The 22844-nt window shown below is 37.8% G+C and overlaps 1 protein-coding gene across 1 annotated transcript in view; it reads right to left on the bottom strand.

The window, feature by feature from the left end:
• ALK (ALK receptor tyrosine kinase) overlaps window positions 1–20958 on the bottom strand; it is a 641419-nt gene extending 620461 nt beyond the window's left edge. Inside the window, exon 1 of the mRNA XM_087883123.1 lies at window positions 19381–20958. Within this exon, the coding sequence (XP_087739249.1) occupies window positions 19381–20053 (673 nt within the window). The 5' untranslated portion in view covers window positions 20054–20958. The remainder of the gene's footprint in view (window positions 1–19380) is intronic.
• Between the last annotated feature and the right edge of the window lie 1886 nt (window positions 20959–22844).

Raw genomic sequence — 22844 nt, forward strand, 5'->3', positions numbered from 1 at the left:
AAAACCCTGATTAAACCCTGATTTGTCCTCTGTTTCATCTTAATTAAAATAATGTCAGTGAAAAAAAACAGACAAATGCTTATGGTTCTCCTGACAGTGGATCACTAATTCTTAGGAAAAACTGAGTCAGATTTATTTTATTTTATTTTATTATTTATTACTAGCTGTACCCAGCCATGCATTGCCGTGGCCCAGTCTTGTGGGTATACAATATTTTTTGACCGAGTGCCAATAATGTCCCTCTGTAGGTCAGGTCATGCCTACTTTGCCTCCGTCCCAGTTTGCTGCGGGTGTAAGAGCTGGTTTCCCGGCTTGCCGGTATAACCGCCTTCACCTTCGCAGCTCTCCACACCACAGGCTGCATCGGGGTCCCTGCCAAAGATACGGCATACACCATTAGTCGGGAGGACACTTGGCAGCGGTTGACATTTCCTGCCATTTTGCTTGTGGGTTTGGCGGCGGCACTGAGGGGGAAAGTCCCGGCTCGCGCCTGCCATTGTGGTGCTACGACGTTAAAGTCCAAAAAGATAGTATAGCGTATGTTGCTTTTACATCCAACAGATGGTGCTGTTTTTCAAAAAAGCATATTTTTACCTGTCACAGCTGTGACATCTATGTAATATAGAAACATGCACGTATTCGAATGCACGTATTCGAATGCAACGTGTCAAAATTTCAAAGCAATCGGTCAAGAACTTTCGGAGATTTACAATTTTGAACAAACGAACATTTACATTTTTATTTATATAGATTTTATTTTATTAAATGTATATGCTGCTCATCTCACTCTAAAAAGCAACTCTGGGCTAGTTTTAAAATCTAGTTGGGTTGTCGATCAAATGTAAAAAACTAATTTCACCACGTGGTGCTATATCCCACTGAAAAATAATGGACTTGTTTGTTATTCTGTGATCAAAGTTTTTGAGTAATTAAGATATAACAGAAAAAGACATCAATCAAATTTCAGAAAAGATATAGTCATTACACTGAATTTTTAAAAAAGCTCTGCAAGGCTTTTTACTTTCCCCAAAGGAACATCTGGTTAATTTGTAGAATAATATTTTATGCAGGCTGTGTAAGATGCTTGTTTATTTCGTGGTGTTAATAGCTATTTAATTCAAACACCTGAGTCAATAGAGAGAAAAACATGGCACTTCTGATTATGGATATGATCCTGCCTTTCATAAATGTTGCAGAAATGAATAATATACATTGTAATCATTTTTTTCTTCAATTAACACTTTCATATCTGCTGAGTGAGGAAACATGGCTGAAAGTGGAAGACAATGGAAGATGATCACTCTTTAGCTGAATCATCTAGTCTGTGTTTTTAGTTGGAAATTTTAATCCCTTATGCCTGTTACCTGACAAAGATACATTCCAAAGTACTTTAGGGATAATATTCCTCTTGGTTATTTACTTTGAAATATAGGTCCATATATATATATATTCTAAATAACTTTTCCAACCTGGCACATCCAGATGTACTGAGAAATTGCAGACCTAAGACATCTGGAGATTTGAGGAAGAGGGAACATGCAATTTTGTGATCCATGAACTTGGGTCACTGCAAAGATTAGGGCAGTATACTTTTATTACCATTAGACAAATGGCATTGTACCAATAGCAATAATAACTTGATTCACAAATATAGCGGTAGCCTTTTTTTGTGGCTGGTGGGTATTTATTTATTTCATTACGTTACAATAAAACTGACTCTGGGCAGTTCACTGATAAAAAAATACTGAGAACAATGAAATAATAAAATGATTAAAACAAGAAACAAAAGATAGCACAAACTGGGCCACAAGCAAAGCAAACCAAATTATCCAAAAGGGGCTTCAATTTACTCTCACCAAAGGCTTGGGCAAAGAGGCAAGCCTTCAAGGCTCTCTGAAATACCAGCAGTTATTTCTAGAACTTTGACACCATGTCATGAGCATGTCACATAATGGCTTCTGTGGGAAAGATGCTTGCCTTTTTGAGTGTGACAATTCATAACTTACATTTGCCAGGATACAAGCAGTTCTCCCCAATTCCCCATCATCTCTTCAAGCTGCATAAAAATGATTCCAGCTACAACTTCCAGCTTTTGTTTGTCTTTTTTTTCTTTTTTCTAAATAGGCTAGCTTTCCATTTTTGTTTCTTCTGTTGCTTTTCTCTATATGTGAAAGGATTTGAAAATTAAAGTCAAATAGAAGGAAACATGGAGATGTCAAAGGGAGGGGATTGTGCTCTCTACTACTGCTTTAGAAGCTGACTTTGGGCCAGCCACTCTTTCTCAGGCCAACCCACCTCTCAGGGTTGTTTTTAATAGATATTGCAGTTTCAATGTTCTGTGAATAAGCCTGTTCAGTAAGCACAAATAGGAAAAAAAAACAATTTAGTAAAAACATAATTAAAAACTAAAGCAAAATTACTAAAATCATTCTTAAAAATAGCACCTTATGTCTGGTTGTAAAACTGTACCTTAACTGTTTCGTAAAGGAAGAGGGAAGTGGATTCAAAATAACTCCTCCCTTGACTAGAAGTAACAGAGAAGAATGCTTCATAAGGCCTCATAAAGTAAGACTATCTTCAGAAAAGCCTCTTCTGCAGATCTTAATAACCGCAACAAGAGAGATAATCATCCCACTGATTATCTGGCCATATGCCCTCTAGAGTTTTAAATATCAATTTCTTCAGTTCTATTCAAAACAATGCTGAACTAGTGAAGAGTTCAACAAAAGACAGCCAAGTCCACATTCTGAGCAGAAAGGACTCCTGGTTTGAAAGAGGAATCAAAGAGAACATCTGCATTAAAATTAAACAGTCCTCTCTCAATAGAGAGGGAAGGATACTACACCACCTATCTCCTGTTTACAACACAATCCTTTCAGCAGTTCCAAGAAGGCTCCACACCCATTTGCACTATTCAGATGATCTCAAGGGCACATATCTCAACAACTCTCAGAGAGAGTGCTAATGGCCAGATGACCGCAAAGAGTATAAATATTTCTATTTTCTGCCAATCAGTCAGAACTGAAGAAGCTTCTTGGATGAGAAGCAAAAAACAAAAAACAAAAAACCCTCTTCAAGGAAAACCAAAGAAAGTCCAGTTGCCTTTTGAAAAAGCATCTTTGGGGTATAATTATTGCTAAATCTGAGTGGCTCAGGCATAGTTGTACCTAGTAAATTAGACATAACTGAACAAATATGCTCCTTTGCCACAGCCAGCATCTAAAGCAGTTTAAAAGCATTCCCAGGCAATGGAATTGCTCTTTCAAAAGTGTTGTAAAAGTGTTGTTACAGCACTCATTCCAGCACCTGTTCTATTTAACCTTCCTCATCAGAAAGGACCCAGAACATTACTGGCTAGATTCTTTAAGATTAAAACCTAAAAAGGCAGTTCATGAAAGTGTCATGGGTGAAGTTATCAGGACCTGTTGAATATTTCAAGAAAACTAGGGGAGCTGATGATTCTTAGTATAAGTGTCTAAAGAGGATCAAGCATTCTCAACCAAGATTCCCATTGAAATATAATCACTGCATTTTATGTGGATGCAGAATTGCGAGGCCACTGCTTTCCTAATGATCTAAGCTGGAAATAGTTGTAATAAAGACTAGTGTGCAACAGCTAAGTTTTGTTGGAGCAAGAAAAAAAGTTAAGCAATACAGGACTATAAGGAATCAACTGGTCACTTAACAAAGGGCTAAGAGAACAAATGATAAATAACATCTTACAAACCTATTTACATTATCAAACCTGAATTTTAAAAAATGATTTCCAACATGAATCAGAGATTCCTTTTGAATGAAGAAGGGATCTTCATCACTTCTAGGAAGAAGCTTTCTAAAACGCATATACAAAACAGGAGCCCACATCCTTTTGCATCAAAGCAAAAATGGATGCATATTTTGTTTTGAAACTTAAAAAAAAAAAATTCACTGACAACTGCAGACAAAATAAAATGGTAAACATATAAGATTGCATGCTGCTGCATATTATGAAGATGCATGAGGGCATTCAAAATATTAATTTGTCCATAAAAATAATAAAATTATTGGTTGTCATCCACGTGAAAAATGCATAGGCTAGCCATCTACATACTGTCCTCCTTCAACTATATTAGAACTAGATTAGAATCTTTCCTTAGCAAAGATTCGCTTCCTGTGAAGTGTATGCTGTGATATAATCAGTACAGCAAAGTATGGCTCTGTATTATTGTCTGAATGGGAAATCTCTTGAGAAATGTATAAATGTTGCTCTAAAATATATTAAAGACAGACTGGATATAAATGAAACAATTTGTGATAGTGGCAAATATCTGTAGCTCAGATGTAAAATGAGGGTGGAGGTTTGTTCTCCAAGCTTGTGGGTTGGCTTCCAAGCATTTCGTTACCAGGCTAGGTAAATCTTCAGTGGAATTCCAATGAAGATGTTACCTAGTCTGGCACCAAAACTTTTGGAAATCAACCTGCAAGCTCAGAAAATGAACCTCCACTCTTATAAATCAAATAATATTCTACAGCTAAATTACAGAAACTAGACATGGCTAGGCTAGTGAAGAGAAGGACCAGGGGAGACATGATAGCAGTGTTCCAATATTTGAGGGGCTGCCACAGAGAGGAAGGGGTCAAGCTATTTTCCAAAGCACCTGAAGGCCAGAGAAGGAATAATGGATGGAAACTGATTAAGGAGAGATTTAACTTGGAAATAAGAAGAAATTTTCTGACAGTGAGAACAATCAACCACTTGCCTTTGGAAGTCATGGGAGTTTGTCACTGGAAACTTTCAAGAAGAAACTGGGCTGCCATTTGTCAGAAATGGTGTAGGGGTGGGGGGTTGGACTAGATGACCTACAAGGTCCCTTCCAACTCTGTTAATCTGTTAATGTAATTTTATGGTACTGTATTTTAACATCATTCAGTCATTGTAGCAATATGTTTATATTGGGGAAATAAGGACCCAGGTCACAAAATGAGACCCTTCTACTGAAACATATTTTTCCATATAATTCTTATCTTATTCTGAGCCATTCCTATCTATATCCAAGTTATCCATGTTGAATGCATTTTTGAAAGCTATGATTGGCCATGTTTGATTATCAGTTCTATCTTCCTGAATATTTCTGGACAATGTATTTGTGCATTCTGGATAGAAGGAGGAGATGAGAATTATGCCATCTACAGTATATAGGTCTATTTTTTATGATGTCTTTACTGATTCCTTCCATTTGTTACATAACAATGTTGCTCATTCATAAAGTTATAATTAATACTAAAGTACTGTGTGTTATTATTTTGTTTTATAGTAGAAATGTATTTAATTGTGACTATGAGACTGGTGTTTCTAGATACCAAATTTAGCAAAAGCATCATATCAGTATGAAGGTCTCAAATGTATTTCTTCCCTAAATTATTAAAACATATAAATAACTCCACTATTCTACCTTGTCATTTTAAGTTTTCTGACATTTATTGTTCTGAAAAGAAAAAAGGTCAGACATCAAATCTGCATTTATGCTTCCCTGACATTTTTCTCCCACCAAATTTCTCTGAATTACAGAGAAAAGACAAATGTGGCTCATTTCAGAACGGATCCTTTTCATTTTTGCATGACTACCTATGACATAATACTTTTCCCCCCTGAATTTCCTTTATATAAAACAAAACTCTTCAATACATTAAAAAGAAAGCTGAGAGAGTCTTTGAGGAAATGGAATGTTCCAATTCCAGTTCTAGTTCTGTCACTTGCTCGTTAGTGTAATTCTACATATCTCTGGTCAAACTTGAGTCACCCTGAATTTAGGGGAAGTTACTTCTAGGTTTGGTGTAATGGTTCATGCACCATGTTCGAAATTAGGAGACCATGAATTTTAGTCTCACCTTAAGCCCAAAGCCAGTTGGGTGACCTTGGGCTAGTCCCTCTCTCTCAGTCATAGGAAGCAGGCAATGGTAACCACTTCTGAAAAAACTTGGCAAAAAAATTGCAAGAATTTGTCTGAGCATTTACCAGAAATGAACTCTGATTCAAAGGTGTATGTGTACGCACACATATACACATACCTTGGTTTGCATATAGTAGCTTGTCTAGCTTACTATCTTCACATTATATTGTGGAATAACAAATGAAATGAATGGTCCCAGACTTCCACAAAACACCACATTGGTGAATATTGTTATATTGGAGTGTATCCAACCTGCATTGGACAAAAGAACATAGATTTCAATTTCTGAATGTGATAACTAGTTTAGACTAAAACAAATTGATCCCAATGTTCCGATTCATTTTCTCAGTATACATCATTTGCTGATGTTCATCTATAATTATATTTCTACTAAATATTTACATAAAACAGTCTCAAGAGAGCCTGCCAAGTTTCAGAAACAGATGTACAAAATAGCCAAAGCTAAAGTAATCACTTTTAAAGAAACCATGCCTTAATTTTCTTATATTAAACATAGCTCCAGCTTGGCTATTATATTGCATAATATGTTATTATCTACCAAAATTATAGCAAATTAGATGGTTGCTGGGAAGTTTAACAATGAATTAAATTTGGGCTACTATTAAATTGTATTTCAGAAATGCTAATTTTGGAATCATTGATATATGTTTCTAAATACATGATTCAGTAAACAAAAACAAACACATACCATCATAAATCTTTAACTTTGAATATAAATTTACACAGTGGTCTTCCCATAAAGATTTTTAAAAATTATTTTCTAAATTATGTGGCAAATAACTTCGATATATCAGAGCCATTCATAAATTATATATAGACAGATTATAAACATGATTTAAAACTACAGACTGTCAAATAAATTATTGTTCTTGAAAATTGTTTATAAAAAGGAAGAGAGAAGTAACTAATAACATTTAAAATATTTTACTTGGCAGTTCCAAGAGAATCTACATTTCCTGGCTGCTGAAATATTTGGGCTTTTAACTAAATGGAGAAAGACGCTTACGGTGCTTCCCAACGGGAACTTCTCTTCCAAACAAGAAAGATTTAAATGAGTTAGGATTTCCGAAGCCAGCCTTTTTGTATAAAGAAAATTCAGTCCTATATGAATCATTGATGAAACCTTCAAGTCAGAACATTATGTGGAACTGGTGATGTTTCAGCAAATTAGAGCATCTGAAACAACATATTAGCAGCTCTGCTTCTGAAAAATATTGAGTTTATAGGAGATAGTTCAATAGTCAAGATGCCCTCTAGGGAACCTCTTTTTCATGCTGATTTGTCTCTAGAAAAGCTTTCAAGGATTTTCTGCCACCTTTCCCCATTAGTAAAGGAAAAAAAGATAACTGCATTTATTTACAGTATTAAACAGGTAGACAGTTTATGTCAGTGTTGAGGTAGCTGTCAACCACGATAACAGGGCTAATGGAGAAGAGATTTCAATATGACATTCTGAATTAATTTAAGATAAGCAGAAACTGCTCTTTATGTTTTCTTTGTGTTTAAATTGCTTTTTGAACCCTGGTTCCACACAGAACCAGGGGGATCACTGGAATTATGGTAAGCTTTAATTAAGAGCATAAATTTGAATCTGGGTGGAATAGGGTGGTCCCTCAGAACTGCCCTGTGTGGTTTAGAATATTGCACGTACACATATTTATGTACTCTAAATTCTCATGAAAATTAATGAGATTTAAGAGGAATTGAAGTGACTCATCTGTGTATGTGCATGTAACTATTAATTAACCCAATTGGAAATTTTCAGCCTTAAGAGTTAATTGATTGGCATCCTTTAGCATACCAATTTGAGATTGGAACCTCCTTCTGAGTTCAGAATTTTTTTGAAGAGTTTTCCTTATTTTCCATGTCACTTGTGATTGTCACTAAAGTGATCCTCTGCCTCTAGCATCTTCCTATATTGCTGTGCCCAATGTAGGTGCCTGTTTTCTTTAACCAGACCTTCAAACCTTGGGAGATCCTGCTGGGAATATATACACCTGTAATACAATTCCAACATTCTTCATTCATTTATTCTGGAAACACATTCCATACCACCGCCATAATGAGGAATGGGGCAGAACACAGAGCGGTGATAGTAAAGATTAAATATTTCACAAAATATGACCACAGAAATATTACACATGGTACCAGTATTAAATCACAATAAAAATGGCTACCAAATAATTGCTGCAAATTGATTTTTGAAAAATTCCTAACAAAATAATTGATTTGTTCCAACATTCACTAAAAAAGTTTCTGTTTTTCAGTCTAACACCCTATTTGCTACTATTAAGATTATGATTTTTGTATTAAGTCATTAAATACAATGAATTCTTCACTGGAGCCACTAAATATTTTTTTCATATGTTGTAAGCAGATCAGAAATGAAGATGCTTCTTGGATGAGAAGCGAAATGTTTTCAAGGAAAAAAGCCAAGAAAGATCTTTTGCTTTTGGAAAAGCACCTTTGGGTCATGGTTCACTTAATGACAGTGGCAAAAAAGGGTCATGAAATTGGGTTAGTCACATGTGTTACTCATTTTATGATCATTATGACATATTTATTATTTATTTATTTATTTATTAGATTTTTATACCGCCCCCTCTCCCGAAGGACTCGGGGCGGTGAACAGCCAAAATTAAAAAACATACAATATAAACAATTAAAATGCGTTTAAAACAGAATTAAATCCAAAATGGCTCCCAACTTAAAACGCCTTACCCATACCCCTATAAATAAGACAAATTTAAAATTTAAAAATTTAAAATTTCCACATTTAAAAAGGGGGAAGATTTAGGCCAGGCCAGCTTGATAAAATAGAAAAGTCTTAAGCGCACGGCGGAAGGTGCGCAGATCCTGGATCCTACGTATTTCCGGGGGGAGCTCGTTCCAAATCGTAGGTGCCCCCACAGAGAAGGCTCTCCCCCTAGGGGCCGACAGCCAACATTGTTTGGCCGACGGCACCCGGAGGAGCCCCTCTCTATGGGAGCGTACTGGCCGGTGGGAGGCTATTGGTGGTAGCAGGCGGTCCCGTAAATAACCAGGTCCTAAGCCATGGAGCGCTTTAAAGGTGATAACCAGAACCTTGAAGCGCACTCGGAAGACCACCGGGAGCCAGTGCAGCTCGCGCAGGAGAGGTGTTATGAGAGTAATGGGCAGGCTTCTTTACAGTTGTATGTCAAGGACTGTCTTGTATATCAATGAGGGTGCTCCATCACTGAAGGCTTTCAAAAAGAGACTGGACAACCAGTAAGGGGTTATACTAGAAGACCTCTGGGGTCCCTTCCATTTCTATTAATCTGTGTTCTGTGTTCTAGTAATTTCTTCTGTCCAAGCACACTGAAAATTGTAGGGGGCTAAAAGGGTCTAACAGAATTACAGTTAACATTAAGCTGTAGCTACTAAATACTGTTACATAACACATGTTTTCATTACTATATATATTTGGATCTTACTTTTATTCACCCATTCATCCATCTATTAATTCATCCATTCATTCGAGATTATACTGTCTTTTTTCTACACTATCCTGAGACCATTCCTGCAAGTTTCCAAAGCAAGTTTCCAAAGCAAGATTGCCTGGCCAATGATGAAGGATGCTGGGATTTGTAGATCAGCAGCATCTGAAGCAGCTTTGGCTACCAGTGTATGGCAGGTGGACCTTCCAGCTTCAGAATAAGAGTCTCTACATTTAAGCTGGCTTCTCTCACCAATGAGAGCCAACTTTATCCGTGACTTTATTCAATTACAATGTCAATATTCTATCACAAAATTCAATCCTCCTTCCCACGGTATTTTCCAGGTGTTGGGAATGTCATTGGAATACTATAACAACCCAAAAAACATGGGGGTGGGGGCTGAATCTGTGAAGCACTTCATAACCATATAATCAATTCACCACATTTGAATGGGGGTTTCCAATTTTGTTTCAAAGAGGTGATTTGATGGGAATTTCATTGAATTAAATCACATTAAATTAAACCTCTTTGAAATTTTGCAGCTGACATTAGAAAGGATCACTGGGTTGGCCATGTCTTAGATAGGAAGACTTCAAATGCTTGAAGAAGTGTCACCTAAAAGAAAGCCTTGACCTGATTCTACTTTCCAAAATGATTTGAAGATGCAGCAAGGCAAATTCTGTCGGAATATTAGGAGAAATGTCTTAGTGGTCAGAGCAGTTCAACAGTCAAACTAATTATTGATATGGTTCTCTTTAGTTAGAGAAGGCTGGGTAGACATCTGTCAAAGATGTTTTAATTGAGATTCCTATGCTGAGCAAGGGATTGGACAAACGTTTCTAACTCTGTGAGTCCGTGGTTCTATATCACATTCTTTTCTCAGAACTGTACTCCCTGTATTAACAAAGTAGGTAGAGTATGAGCCACAAAATTCTATGTGATACTAAATGGATTAAATTTATTTTGCCATTGAATTCAATTAGTCCTTTGCAGAAAAAACAACATGCTGATTTATTATTATTCTAGTTATAACCTACTTTTCTACTCAGGAGATATTCCCCTCTGGAAACAGATATACTCTGTTATTATACTCATTTGCCCCTTTATATCACAGCATACATAATATGGAGAATTAATCTTAGTATCATAAAAATCATTAACAAGATCAAAGGCTCTATAGTCCTAGAACAATTAAGCAGAATGTTTTAAGAGGCTGTCTCTAATATGGAACAATAGAAGCCAAGGGAAAAATTCCAGCATCCCACTGGCCACTAGAAAACCAAGGCAACAACACGAAAGAGCAGATGAGGGACTGTTAAGGAAATAGCATTATGGCTGGCAGAGACAGACATGCTGTTCCAACTACTCAGACTGGTGGCTGGATAAACCTTCTGAAGCAACAGATCCATAGTTCCATTGCCAATGATGTGTTTCCTGGATATCTTGCAGGTAGGAAATGAAAAGTAACACTGTTGGGAGCTTGCTCTTACTTATTTAAAATCAAAAGACTTAGAGAGACTTCCCCAGAATCTAAACCTTTCGTATAGAAAAACATTAATTCTGAAGGAATTCTTTCCTTCTGTTCCTTTTTCCCCAAGAAGAAGGAACAATAGATAGGACTGCCTTAACAAGCTATGTATTTGTGGGCCTGCTTTAAGCTTTTGTACATTTGTCTAGAAGAAAGGGACATAATTTGTCTCCCAGCATTCTTTGCCTAGTTTTGCACAATGCAGCTTATTACGGAAAGGTAATTTCGTCCAAAGCAGGTCAAGTTTAGGTTAAAATTATTCCTTCCTCACTTGGCTTTCATGTTTGACATCACCCTTGACTCAGCTAAATGGGGCATATGAAAAAAATAATAATATCTTTGACTGGAGCTGTCTAGGGGAGCACCCAGCCAAAGGGAATTTTTGTATATTTTGAAGTCAGTGAACTACAGTGCATTCTAATTATAGAACCTAATTACTGTACCTTCTCCTCTTTTGATTCCAAGTAACAAAATAGAGATAGTAAAGAAGTATTATCTTTCATATTCTACATCTTATCAGTAAGTAAGCCAGTCTAAGTGAGATGGGTAGCATACAACTCAAATAAATAAATAAATCTGAGCAAATTTTTCAAAGGAGAGATTCACTTTTTGCACGAGCACATAAGAAGCACCTCTCTTTGAATCAATAAAGTAATAACATCTTTTTCCAGGCTCACCCAGCTGTTTCAGAAGCTACTCACAGCTATTTGGGCATGCCTGTGCATATACGGTCATTTTGCCCTTCTTTTTTCTCAATGAATGAAAGGTGCTGTGCATACACTCCAATGCACAGAAAACTGGGAACATCTAATGAAGCCGCTACATGAGCCTTGAAAAAATTCAGCTGTTTTCTTGATTCAATGTCCTTTTTACATATTCCTGCACACTATGAAAGCCTTTGCACAGAGGGTAAACTCTTCATTTACTCTTCATTTAGCACTTAAATATGAAAAGTCCTATAACATTACCATAGATACATCATGAAAATACTGCATACATTCATACAACTAATTCTTGTATTTCGCAGGGTATATTTGAAGTACTTGCATTAAACATACATTTTAAAATTAATACGATATTCTGTACAGAAATGTTTGTTAATAGGGTTTAAATATATGTTTTCCTATGTATTCATATGAGAAATATTCATATTGCCATATATATCAGGCTAAATAAACACATATTTTTCTTCCAACTTCATGGCCAATGAGTGATATTAAATATTTCCTGTCTCCACCTTAGAATACAATAAATACACTTATTTATGTTATTAAATTTATATGCCACCCATATTGCTGTCCAAATAACTTTGGCAATCCATTTCAGACATGCAGAGAAGAAAATATGCCCAGACAATATAGCCAGGTAAAGTGTTTCACTACTTCTTTTATATCTCAAACTTCCAGACTTTTCCAGAATAAAAACAGCCTCTGCTGAATCTCATTCAGAAACTCTTTAAAGACCAAAACTCTGGAAGTGAAGGGACTTGAAAAGATCCCATGTCTAATTCATAAAACATTTGATCCCAATTTATGTGTAGTTTGTATTCTAGTTGAAAACCTAATTTATAGAAGGTTTCCAGTGAATTTTCAGTTTTCTTTCTTGTAATTTCTGTTTTGCGATAATGTTATCGTCAAAAGTAGGTTACAAATTACACACAAATGAACATCTTTTCATACTGTCACATACCTCACTTCTCTTTTAACAAATTTGTGGGCCAGAACTTTGCATGCATAAAACCAGAGAAGTCTTTGCCACTCTAAGTCCATACAGATAAATGAAACCAAATCTTCGCTGAGGGAACCTTTCAGAACTGTTACTAAGCATCCAGCTGGTTTTAAGATGTCAGCATGACAATAAATATAGAAAAAAAATGCAGTGACAAACCCATGATACTTGAATAGCTTCTGCCATAGCCCTCAAGTTAAACTAGTATTAGTCCACAAGTGTGCCATAGATCAGGGGGAAATGCTCTCTGAAGAATAAAATTGAATTGTTACATTCATTTCATTACTTTTGGGAAGACTTTGACATCTCAATTTGTCTTATAAAGCCAAGTGTCATGACCTTCCGAATAATCTAACTATATAGCCTTATCAGTGCTTTAATACAAGAATATCCATCATACCATTTCCATCCTTCCGAGGGTGGTAAAATGGGGACCCACATTGTTGGGGCAATATGCTGACATTATAAATCACCCAGAGGGTGCTGTAAAGCACTATGGAGTGATGAATAAGTCTAAGTGCTATTGCTATTGCTATAACATAAAATAAAGTAGCTCAATTTAGTTTTTACCAGCACCATTCAGTTTATCTCCCATAACTAAAAGCAAAAAAAACCCCACAGACACAGACATTCCCTAAACTCTGCTGAAGATGTTACCTAGACTGGTAATGGAACATTACCAACCCACAAGCTCGGAGAATGAACCTCCACCCTCAGTCTTCCAAAAGATACTCAAAAGGAGGGCCTAACCTCCAGCAGTTATGACAAACGAAGTGACAGATTATAACATACAGTATTCAGTGATGGTCAAGCAAAGATGGAAGGAGTATTCTGAAATTCTGTAGAGGAGACAGGAGAAGTGTCAACATTCATGATCCCTTAGAAAATATTCCCTACTTACAAGAATCTCTAAACTAGAAGATGAATTTAGATCAGCATCTTGGTCATTGTCAAGGCTACAGGAAGTGATAGAATTTCTACAGAAAAATGGTAAGCAATAGAAGAAAAATCAGTAAAAGTTCTCGTCAAGCTAAGCCTGCACAACAATGGCCAATGACTGAAAAAGGTTAATATACATTCCAATACCAAGGAGAAGAAACTTAACACAATGTGCAAAGTATTGCATAATGTCCTTAATGTCACATGTTAGCAAAATAATGTTTAAGATCATCCAAAATAGATGGGAAAGGAGATGCCAGAAGTTGGAGGTTGTTTAAAAAAGGCCCATGAACACCGTAAAAGCATTCTTCCAATTACCAGATCTAGCCACAGAGCAATTCCATAAGCAAACCACATAAATACCTTAACATTTTTCCAGTTATATCATGCACATCTCCAGACGTATTAATACTTTCATAGCATTTATGACTTTTTATTCAACAATGGACACAAACATTTATAGCATTTGTATTTATATTAATTCCACACTTCAAGATATCATTACCATTCTTATAGAAATCTCTACTCCTTTCAGCACTCTTTCAGCTTAATTTTGCAGAAATAATTTCATGCCTTTTATTTTTAATACCATTAACTCAGCTGGAAGCTTCCTCTTTAGTTTGTTTCACTGACTACCAAAACATTTTTTTAAATTTCTACTAAAACAGATTTATTTCTCTGGTTTCCATAATTTTATTTATTTATTTATTTGATTTGATTTCTATACCGCCCTACTCCCGAAGGACTCAGGGCGGTGCACAGGCAAACAATAAAACACATACATACAAAATTTAAAAGTAGAATAAAATCAAATTAAATAATTTTGGCCCCGACAAATTTAAAACCCCAAACTTTTAAAACCAATTTAGAATTGAATGTATAAAATACTAAAAGATATTTAAAAATTAAAAATCTTTTATAAAAGAGAGAGAAAATTAGGCCAGGCCCGCCTGGTGAAATAGTAAGGTCTTTAAAGCGCGGCGGAAGGTGCGCAGATCCGGGATCCTCCGTATCTCTGGGGGGAGCTCGTTCCAGATAGTAGGTGTTCCCACAGAGAAGGCTCTCCCCCTGGGGGCCGCCAGTCGGCATTGTTTGGCTGACGGCACCCGGAGGAGCCCCTTTCTATGGGAGCGTACCGGCCGGTGGGAGGCTATTGGTGGTAGTAGGCGGTCCCGCAAGTACCCAGGTGCTAAGCCATGGAGCGCTTTAAAGGTGGTAACCAAAACCTTGAAGCGCACCCGGAAGATAATAATATCTTTCAATAATTTTAATTTATGCAGCATTGTGTTACATATTTTTTTTTCATCCACAGCCTCTTTCACTTCATCATTCCACTAAGCGTGCTATTTCGTATTCTCTATTAGCATAGCTCTTTACACCTTCTTTTCCTGCAATTGTTCTTTCATATTAGTTTTTTTCTCCTTTTTTCTTTCATGTCCATTTTTTCACAAGATCCACTTTTGAAAAGATCTTGGCACTACCAAAATAATGGCCCATTCAGAATCTCTTGTCATCTTGTATCTTTCATGAATTTTGCCTTTCATCATAAACAATCTTTTAAAATTAATTTCAGCCAGTATATCACAAGCAAAAGAATATATATTAAAAAATCCAGTTTTACCCTGAACTTGCTCCCATTCCCAATCTAGAAACTCTAGTACAAAGTTTGTCTTGCAAGGATATATACTTTCCTGTGTCCCACCTACTGGGAGATACCTATACTATATTAATACACACTCCATATGCATAACCTTTATCAGGTATCTCCAAACCCATACACTTTTATATATATGAGAATTTACTGGTATAGGAGTTAAAGCTTTATTACTATCCATAGATTACCACCTATAGATTTCTTGCCAAATTATGTGCCTGGATTAGCAAATGGCATTGTTTTTAGCACTATGTCAGAAGATCTACTAAGAGCTGAAATCCATGGACCATTGATTTATAGATCTTGACCCAAGTTCATACTTTTATTGAGCTGTGGAATGTCTTCTATATCCACCTTCAAATTAGATTTCTTCTCACATAAATAATAAACACAAAGGTCTCTTTTAAACATTTTGCTTCCCTCAAAAGGGGAGAAAAGGTTAATCCAATATCCATATAAATGAATGGCCTATGGAATATGTTGCCTGCACAATCTATTATTTGCATGTTGGAGGGTTCAAGATAGCCCACTCCTCTGTCATTAAAGAATAGCACTTTATACTGGTACTTTAAACCTTGATAAATAACAGCCATGTTTCTACTTTAAATTATGTGTGTCCTTGCTTCCCATGATTTTAAATTGTGTAAAACTTATATTCTCCATGAAAAACATGTTAAAAATATTAGTGTAAATTGTGCTTGCTTAGCTTTCTACCATCAACTTCTGAACAAATAATATTCTACTGCCATGTTTCATAGAGCATTGCTCATCATCCTTTAAGATTACTTTTCTTACAATATTTCACTGTCTGTTTAAAAATACAGCCCTTACACACTGAGGGTCACCCTTCATAGAACAGTGATTTATTGAAGAGACAACTTCAGTTAAGCATTTTTTATGAGCTTCTATGTGTGGTAGGATATAGCAGCAAGGACATTTACTTGTTCATTTGAAACCTAAGCATAGTTCAGATGAATTCTTCATTCCTTACACAATATTTTAATATTGGCTTAGACCAACAATAACTTTGCTTACTAAATAAATAAAATAACATGTTGGTGGCAGTCATGAACTACATGACTGCCAGCAAAGACTGCCTACAAAGAAAGTGAGGGAAATCTTGTCAAACACCATGTAAAAGCTTTGCAGTGCCGATCTCATTGTTTGCAGCATGTTTCCAATCAATTTTAGCAATAGAACAATTGTGAAGCTAACTTTAGAGAAAGATGTTGCTTTGCTATTCTTGCAACAGCTTGGCTGGTACTAGCAGTATTGAAAGTCCATATGTAGATAGGTTTCTACCTGTGGATAGTGGTGTTGGCAGTACATTGAAGAAACACACTGAGAATGTATAGAACTGGCTGCAAAATGTCAGGCAATTCCTAGATGGCAGCAAAGAAGTACAGAACACCTTAACAGTTCTCTACCACCGAGTGATCATCCATATTTTGCAGCCTAGATCTGGCAGCATTAGAATGCATGGATGTACATAATAATAAATTAAATAGAGTTGTTAACATAATGGCTTGGTTTGCTGTGGATGATAGTGATAGAAAACATAGAAATATATACAATGATACACATATACTCACACACATGTATACATATGTAGCCATAGTTTGTTATTTAGGACCAATAGTGGATGACCCAAAATCAGAATATTATTAATATCTGCTATAAGTAATAAGGAGAAAAATATCCAAGTCTGAACTGTACTTTCTTAAAATCCTGTTCTTGATGTTCCTGGAATTGAGGTCAGAGAATCAATGGCATATTATTAAGGAAACTACTTGGAGGTCACCAATCATGAGTAGGAGTTCTCTTTGTCCAAGTGTAGTTTCAGCTACAAGTAATTTCAGTAATATTAAACTTCTGACCTGTTCATCCCTACATAAGATTGAATCTGAATGCTTCAGATTTCACTCTATAATTTCAAACTAGATTTCTTTTGAAATATTTACAAAAATTAGCAGATATAAACATAAAGATTCTAGCACTCTATTTTGGAACTTTCATAGAAACAGAGTTTGTTTTATAATGACTAGTTTATATACCTATGGGATATTATAAGGAGTACATAAAATTATAGAGGAGGAAAAGGACTTTTATGCAGATAATATCAGTGCTGAAGAAGTGGAGATTAGGAAGTCCATCTAAAAAAATTACAGCAAGAAGATACCCAGTTTAATAGTTGTTTGTATTAGTCTAATATTGCTGAAGTGTAATGAGACTGAATCTTTATATGAGACGGTTTGTCAATTCCTTAAAAGAGGAGTGAAGTTCCATCCAGAAAGGTCAATTCCCTATGATTTAAGTTTATTCATAGGTTGCATGGCTAGTATATTGGAAGCTAGTATATTGCAGGTAAATTCTAACTCTTGCCAGCAAAACTTTATCCAACGAGTTTCCTTCTCCTTAATCAAACGCCTCAAAAGGTACCCATCCTAATACTAATTACTGAAGATCACATGCTCCACAACAAATTTACAGCCTAGCATTAGGTAATATAAATGCTTTGGGGTGAGGTGGTAAAACACTGGCAATATGTAGAAAGGAAAAACAATATTGAATAGTATGGTTCTAAAAAATCTCACCATGGTAGACTGAGGAATGAAATCTGGCTATGCTACATGAAGTCTAGTTATGTCTCAGTGCTTGTACTTTTTTAGCAGTTTAGTTTGTAATTCACAGAATTACATAAATTTGAAATATAATATTTTATAATATCAGTTTTGAAAACTGAAGTCTATTCCAGTGAACCATATTGTAATTTTTTTAAAAAAATGGGCTATTAGTCTACAGAAATCTCCTGATGTAGGCAATGTGTTTAAGCTATTTGCACTAAAATATTAAGATACTAATTATGATTGGTTAATTAATGGGAACAGTTTATGACCAATGACAAATCTTAATTTTAATTTAATCAGTGGGTGGCTTTTGCAATTATGAATCTCAGTTATATTATTCTGAATGAATAACTTTTATATTTCAGTTAAAAAGAAATGATACTTGCTACTAATGAGTCATTGTCTAAAATAGTTCTTGGGTATTTTTTTTAAAAAATGAAACTTTTTCAAGGGGATGTTAATAAGAAGTTTTTTTTTTTTCTCAACCTGCACATCTCATTTTCCAGGCTAAATGCATTCAAGACCTTACCAGTCTCTATATGAGAATTCTGTTTAAATAATTTATTTTTATTATGGACAGTAAATTGGGTATAAGCTTCACTGAATTCAGTGTGGCATGTTTCTGCCAAAACTGCATAGGATCTAGAACAGACTTATGTCCTCCAAATGTGTAAGATGGCCTATGGGTGATGGCTGGGAAACATGGGGATTAGTCCACATCTAAAGGTCATCAGAGTGTTACAAAGGTTGACTTAGAAGTAACATTATTCATGTCTTAATTACATGACAGGAATCCCACCAAACTCCACTGAATTTCTCCAGATTATTGTTCCTTCTTGGAGAAAATCTCCTTCATGATAGAGAAGAAAGAAATATTATATGTGGTCAATTTTTTACAATTAACTCAACACAAAAGTTTATTGATAGTGTACTGTTTGACATGTTAAGATCTACAATAACTTTATTGCAGTCATTAACCAGCACATTAACTTCTTGCAGTGCATTACTCTCCAACAAACCCCTAAGAGCTACATACCAGAAGGAAGAGGCATTTAAGCACTCTGAACTGGGATGGGAAAATTAATTTTTATTTAGTTTACATACTCATTATGTAATTCCCTTTCAGGATAAGCATCACTATGTAGAATGCAGAAAATTAAAAGTATAATGGATTTTTTTTTAAATAAAAAAAATAGATTCTATTTGAAAATGTCAGCAAATCACAAACTCTTTCCAAAGGATGTTTCTGAATTAATACTACAAGAACTAGAGTAATTTGGAAAGGCTCGCTTTATCTGGGATAAATGAGAGCAGAGATTTAGAAATCCACCCTAGAAATCCTCCTAACATAAAAGAGGATAAATCCCACTCTGTTATTTTCACTCCCGCTACGTTTCCCAAACTTTCCTCAGAGACAGAGTAGGCAACCCCCTTATCCAAACCTCGAGGAAGCTGACTTTATCTAGGTTGCGGAAGTCGCCAACTATTCTCTCACCTCTGGTGGCCATCTGGAAAAATAGGCGGGGCCGGGATGCCCTGATGGCCGCTGATAAGCTGCCTTCCCTGCCCAAGAACGATGCCTTCTTTTCGGGCATCAACCGAACTCTCAGCCTGCCTTCCCCGGAGCGGATCCACCAGCTGAATTCCTCGGTGAGGGTAAACTCGAGCCGGCTCGCCGTCGCCACGACTCCTTCCTCGGAACGCCACGCACAGTCGTCCCTTAGGTTGGCTTCGCCCACTTCCAGCACCAGCTGCTTGGCGCGGCGCAGCTTTCGCACCGCACCGCCTTTCAGCACCTTGGACTGGGCTCTGGCGCGGCCGGCGGGCTCCGAGGCTCCGCTCCTCGGCTGCCAAGAGCTGGCGGCGCGCAAAAGCGGCGGGCAGTCCAGCACCAGGCTGCAGTGCGCCTTGAACCCGCCCAAGGCTTCGCCTCTGCCCCCGTCGCCCAGCACCAGCTCCCTCAGGTAGGTCCGGAACAGCGACGGCACGATGAAATCCATCGCTAAGCTCTTTCTCTGCTGCCGGGAGAAACTCGGGGCATCTCGGGGCGGCTGCTGGCCGCCAGAGCGAGAGCCCGAGAAGGGGCTGCCCGCATCCACAGTCCCCACTTGCGTGGCAAAGATAAGGAGAGGAGCCAGAAGGATCGGCGGGAAATCAGCGCCTTTCATGTTATCAGGCGGTTACTGGAAGGGGGGGCGGCGGATAGGTGACAAAAAAAATATCTTCCGCCCGCCCCAGCCTGTCCCAGCGATCCCCCGAGTTCAGTCCTCCCTTTAAGCCAGGTTCGCCGGTAGAGCCACTCCGGGACCCCTTTCGCAAGCCGCGCGTCTAAAGGTCTCGTCCTATTCCCCGAGACGCGCTCTGCCTTGGAAGGAGCGGACTCGGAGGGGAAGCGGGGTCTCTCTTGGCTTCGATCTCGCCCCAGCCTCTTTCAGCGGACCGAAGAACTCCTGCACGCCGGCTGGCCAGATGCTCGGGAAGAGGGGCAGCCAGCAACCCCGTTCGGCCTTTTTCCACCTCGGAAAGAACCTTTGGCCGGGTCCACGGGGGGGGGGGGGGGCAGGCTAAAGCTTTTCCTCCGGGATCTTCCAGCCCCTGCCCAGAAATGAGAGTTGTAGAAAAGAGGGGCGAGGGGCGTTTATCGGATCGTCCCTTAACGTCCGGCGTCCTCTGGTCTCCAGGCGAGCCGGCTCAGGAAGCCGCGGGCTGCCCCCTTTTCACGTTTGGCTCCGTATCTGTCCTCAGCGAAGCGGGCGCTCTCGGGGCTTCTACTAGCGGGACTGAAACGAAGGTAGCCCCCAAAGAGAAGGTGGTCTGAGGCGGCCTCTGGCGACCTTGTTTTAGCGGGAACCAACTCCGGCTAGCGGGGTGACTTCTTTAGCCGTGTTGCTTCTCCTTCTGCGCTGGGCTTTCTCCTTCGCTTGGAGCAGGTGACGGAGAAGCTCTTTTAGGTGAGCCACAAGCCATAAGCGAGGAGTCTCGGCCAGCTAGGCGCGACTCTTCCCCCCCCCCTCCCCTTCTTGCCGCTCTACAGGCGGGTTTTGCTGGGCGACTCAGCCTCGCTTCTTCTCCCTCTTCGGCCGCGACCGCCGCTGCGCGAAGATTTTTGACAGGCTCCAACTACCCGCCACAACCCGAGCAATACCCTGCGAGTGCTGACATCACGCACGAGCGCGGCTCGCGGCAGCCAATAGCCGCCTCGGAAGAATTCATTATGCAAATGAGCAAAGGATCGATCGGGAAGGCTTGAGCTGGAGAAGAGCCGGCCATTGAGAAAAAAAAAAATCTCTTCAATTTTACTGGTGGCGGTAACCGGCTGGCTGTTTGAGATGAATGAAATCTCCCTTGAAGAGGAATTTGCCGTTCTTCTACTTTCCTTAATTTTGTTGTATTTAAAATATTAGACGGCTGGAACAAAAGCCGCTATGAAAATGCCATAAAACGTGCTTAGGCCTTTAATTTCACCTTCTCTGACTGCTGGAACTGTAAAATGTTATAAATCACCGGCCAGGAGAAATAAGGTGATTCATACTGAACATAGGAGAGGCATAAGGAAGACTATTATAGCAGCAAAGGATAAATGCTATAAAAGCCCAAGGCACACTGAGTATGCTTGCTCACTGTTGCTAAATGGCAATGGAAGTGAAATTCTCCAGCTGAAATGCTTTATCTGAAGGCAAACAGCTGCCCTACCTGCCTGGGAGGAGTTGTGACCAGCTTTGGCCTTTTTTCCTTTTTATGCAACTCTAAGCCCTTGCCCAAGTCTTTGCCTCTCATTTGAATTTCTCTAACAATTATAACAGGAGAGTCAGAAAGAAGAAGGGAAGTGGTTTAACTCTTCCCCAGCAACTAGTCAGCAACTATTTATATTGGAAAATGTGGTAAATGACATCCACAATAGCCCTTAGGAAAACACAATTTTTCTAATCCATCTGCTTTCTTCATTGACCGATTATGTGCAATTAAGTCAACTCTTAGTAGACTTAATAGTAATAGATCAGTAATAATAGATCAGATTTTCTCCCTGCCGACCTATCCTTAACCCGATTTTTTAGCTCTCCCAATAGTTCACCATCACTACTGTAACTTTACTGCTGGTCATCCTCTAATACTGAAAGCGGTAGGTCATTGCAAGATAAATTCCTTCCTCTTGTATTTTTTCTTGGAGAACCTGCCCCTTAGCAATGCTGAGAAAGAAAGGGTAACTTTAAGAGATCTTTAATAGATAAATAACATAGTAAATTTGTCAAAAGTAGAAAAGTTTTTGGTTAGCTTTAAATCTGGAATAAACATTACAAGTATTTGAAGCTTAAGTATCTGAGCCTGAAAATAATTTTTGGTCATCATCAATGAATAGTGGGTCCCCCCCCCATCATTTAAAAATGATGGCTTGACATTCCACAACTGGAATTAGTAGTTTTTCCAAGGGAAAAATGACTTCTTTTATTGTCCTCATTATGATTTCTTTCCTGTGGCTGAAATAAGCCCAACCTATCAAATGGGTAATATCAACGTATAAAACATGGCAGCAGTATTAAAATTTGCACTTATGTGGAATAATTTTGTCTCTCAATTGACTTGAATGCTGAAGTGTAATTTTCCTCTGCCTTTGGTAAAAGTTTTCATAAAAGGCCACAACCATGCAAACCCCCCCACACACACACACATGATTAATAAGCTATGCACTGGAGTGACTTCTGTATTAACATGTATTTTTTCCAGCACAATAAATAATACAATTATACATCTTACTTTCCCAGTGTAGAAGGCACAATGCAAACTGATACTTCAATTTTATTTCCATTCCAAGCAAGCTATGGTCAAGGGACTTAAGACATCAGCTGAAATATATGGTACATTCCACTCAATATATAGCATTCAATTTTTTACTGTTTATTTTGTTCTTAAAAGGGAGCCTTCAAGCCTACTAAGTAAATATGCTTTCTGATTTGGAAAATG

The sequence above is a fragment of the Pantherophis guttatus genome, chromosome 1 (genome assembly GCF_059756535.1).
Source record: "Pantherophis guttatus breed Tessera chromosome 1, ASM5975653v1, whole genome shotgun sequence".
Taxonomy (NCBI): Eukaryota; Metazoa; Chordata; class Lepidosauria; order Squamata; family Colubridae; genus Pantherophis; species Pantherophis guttatus.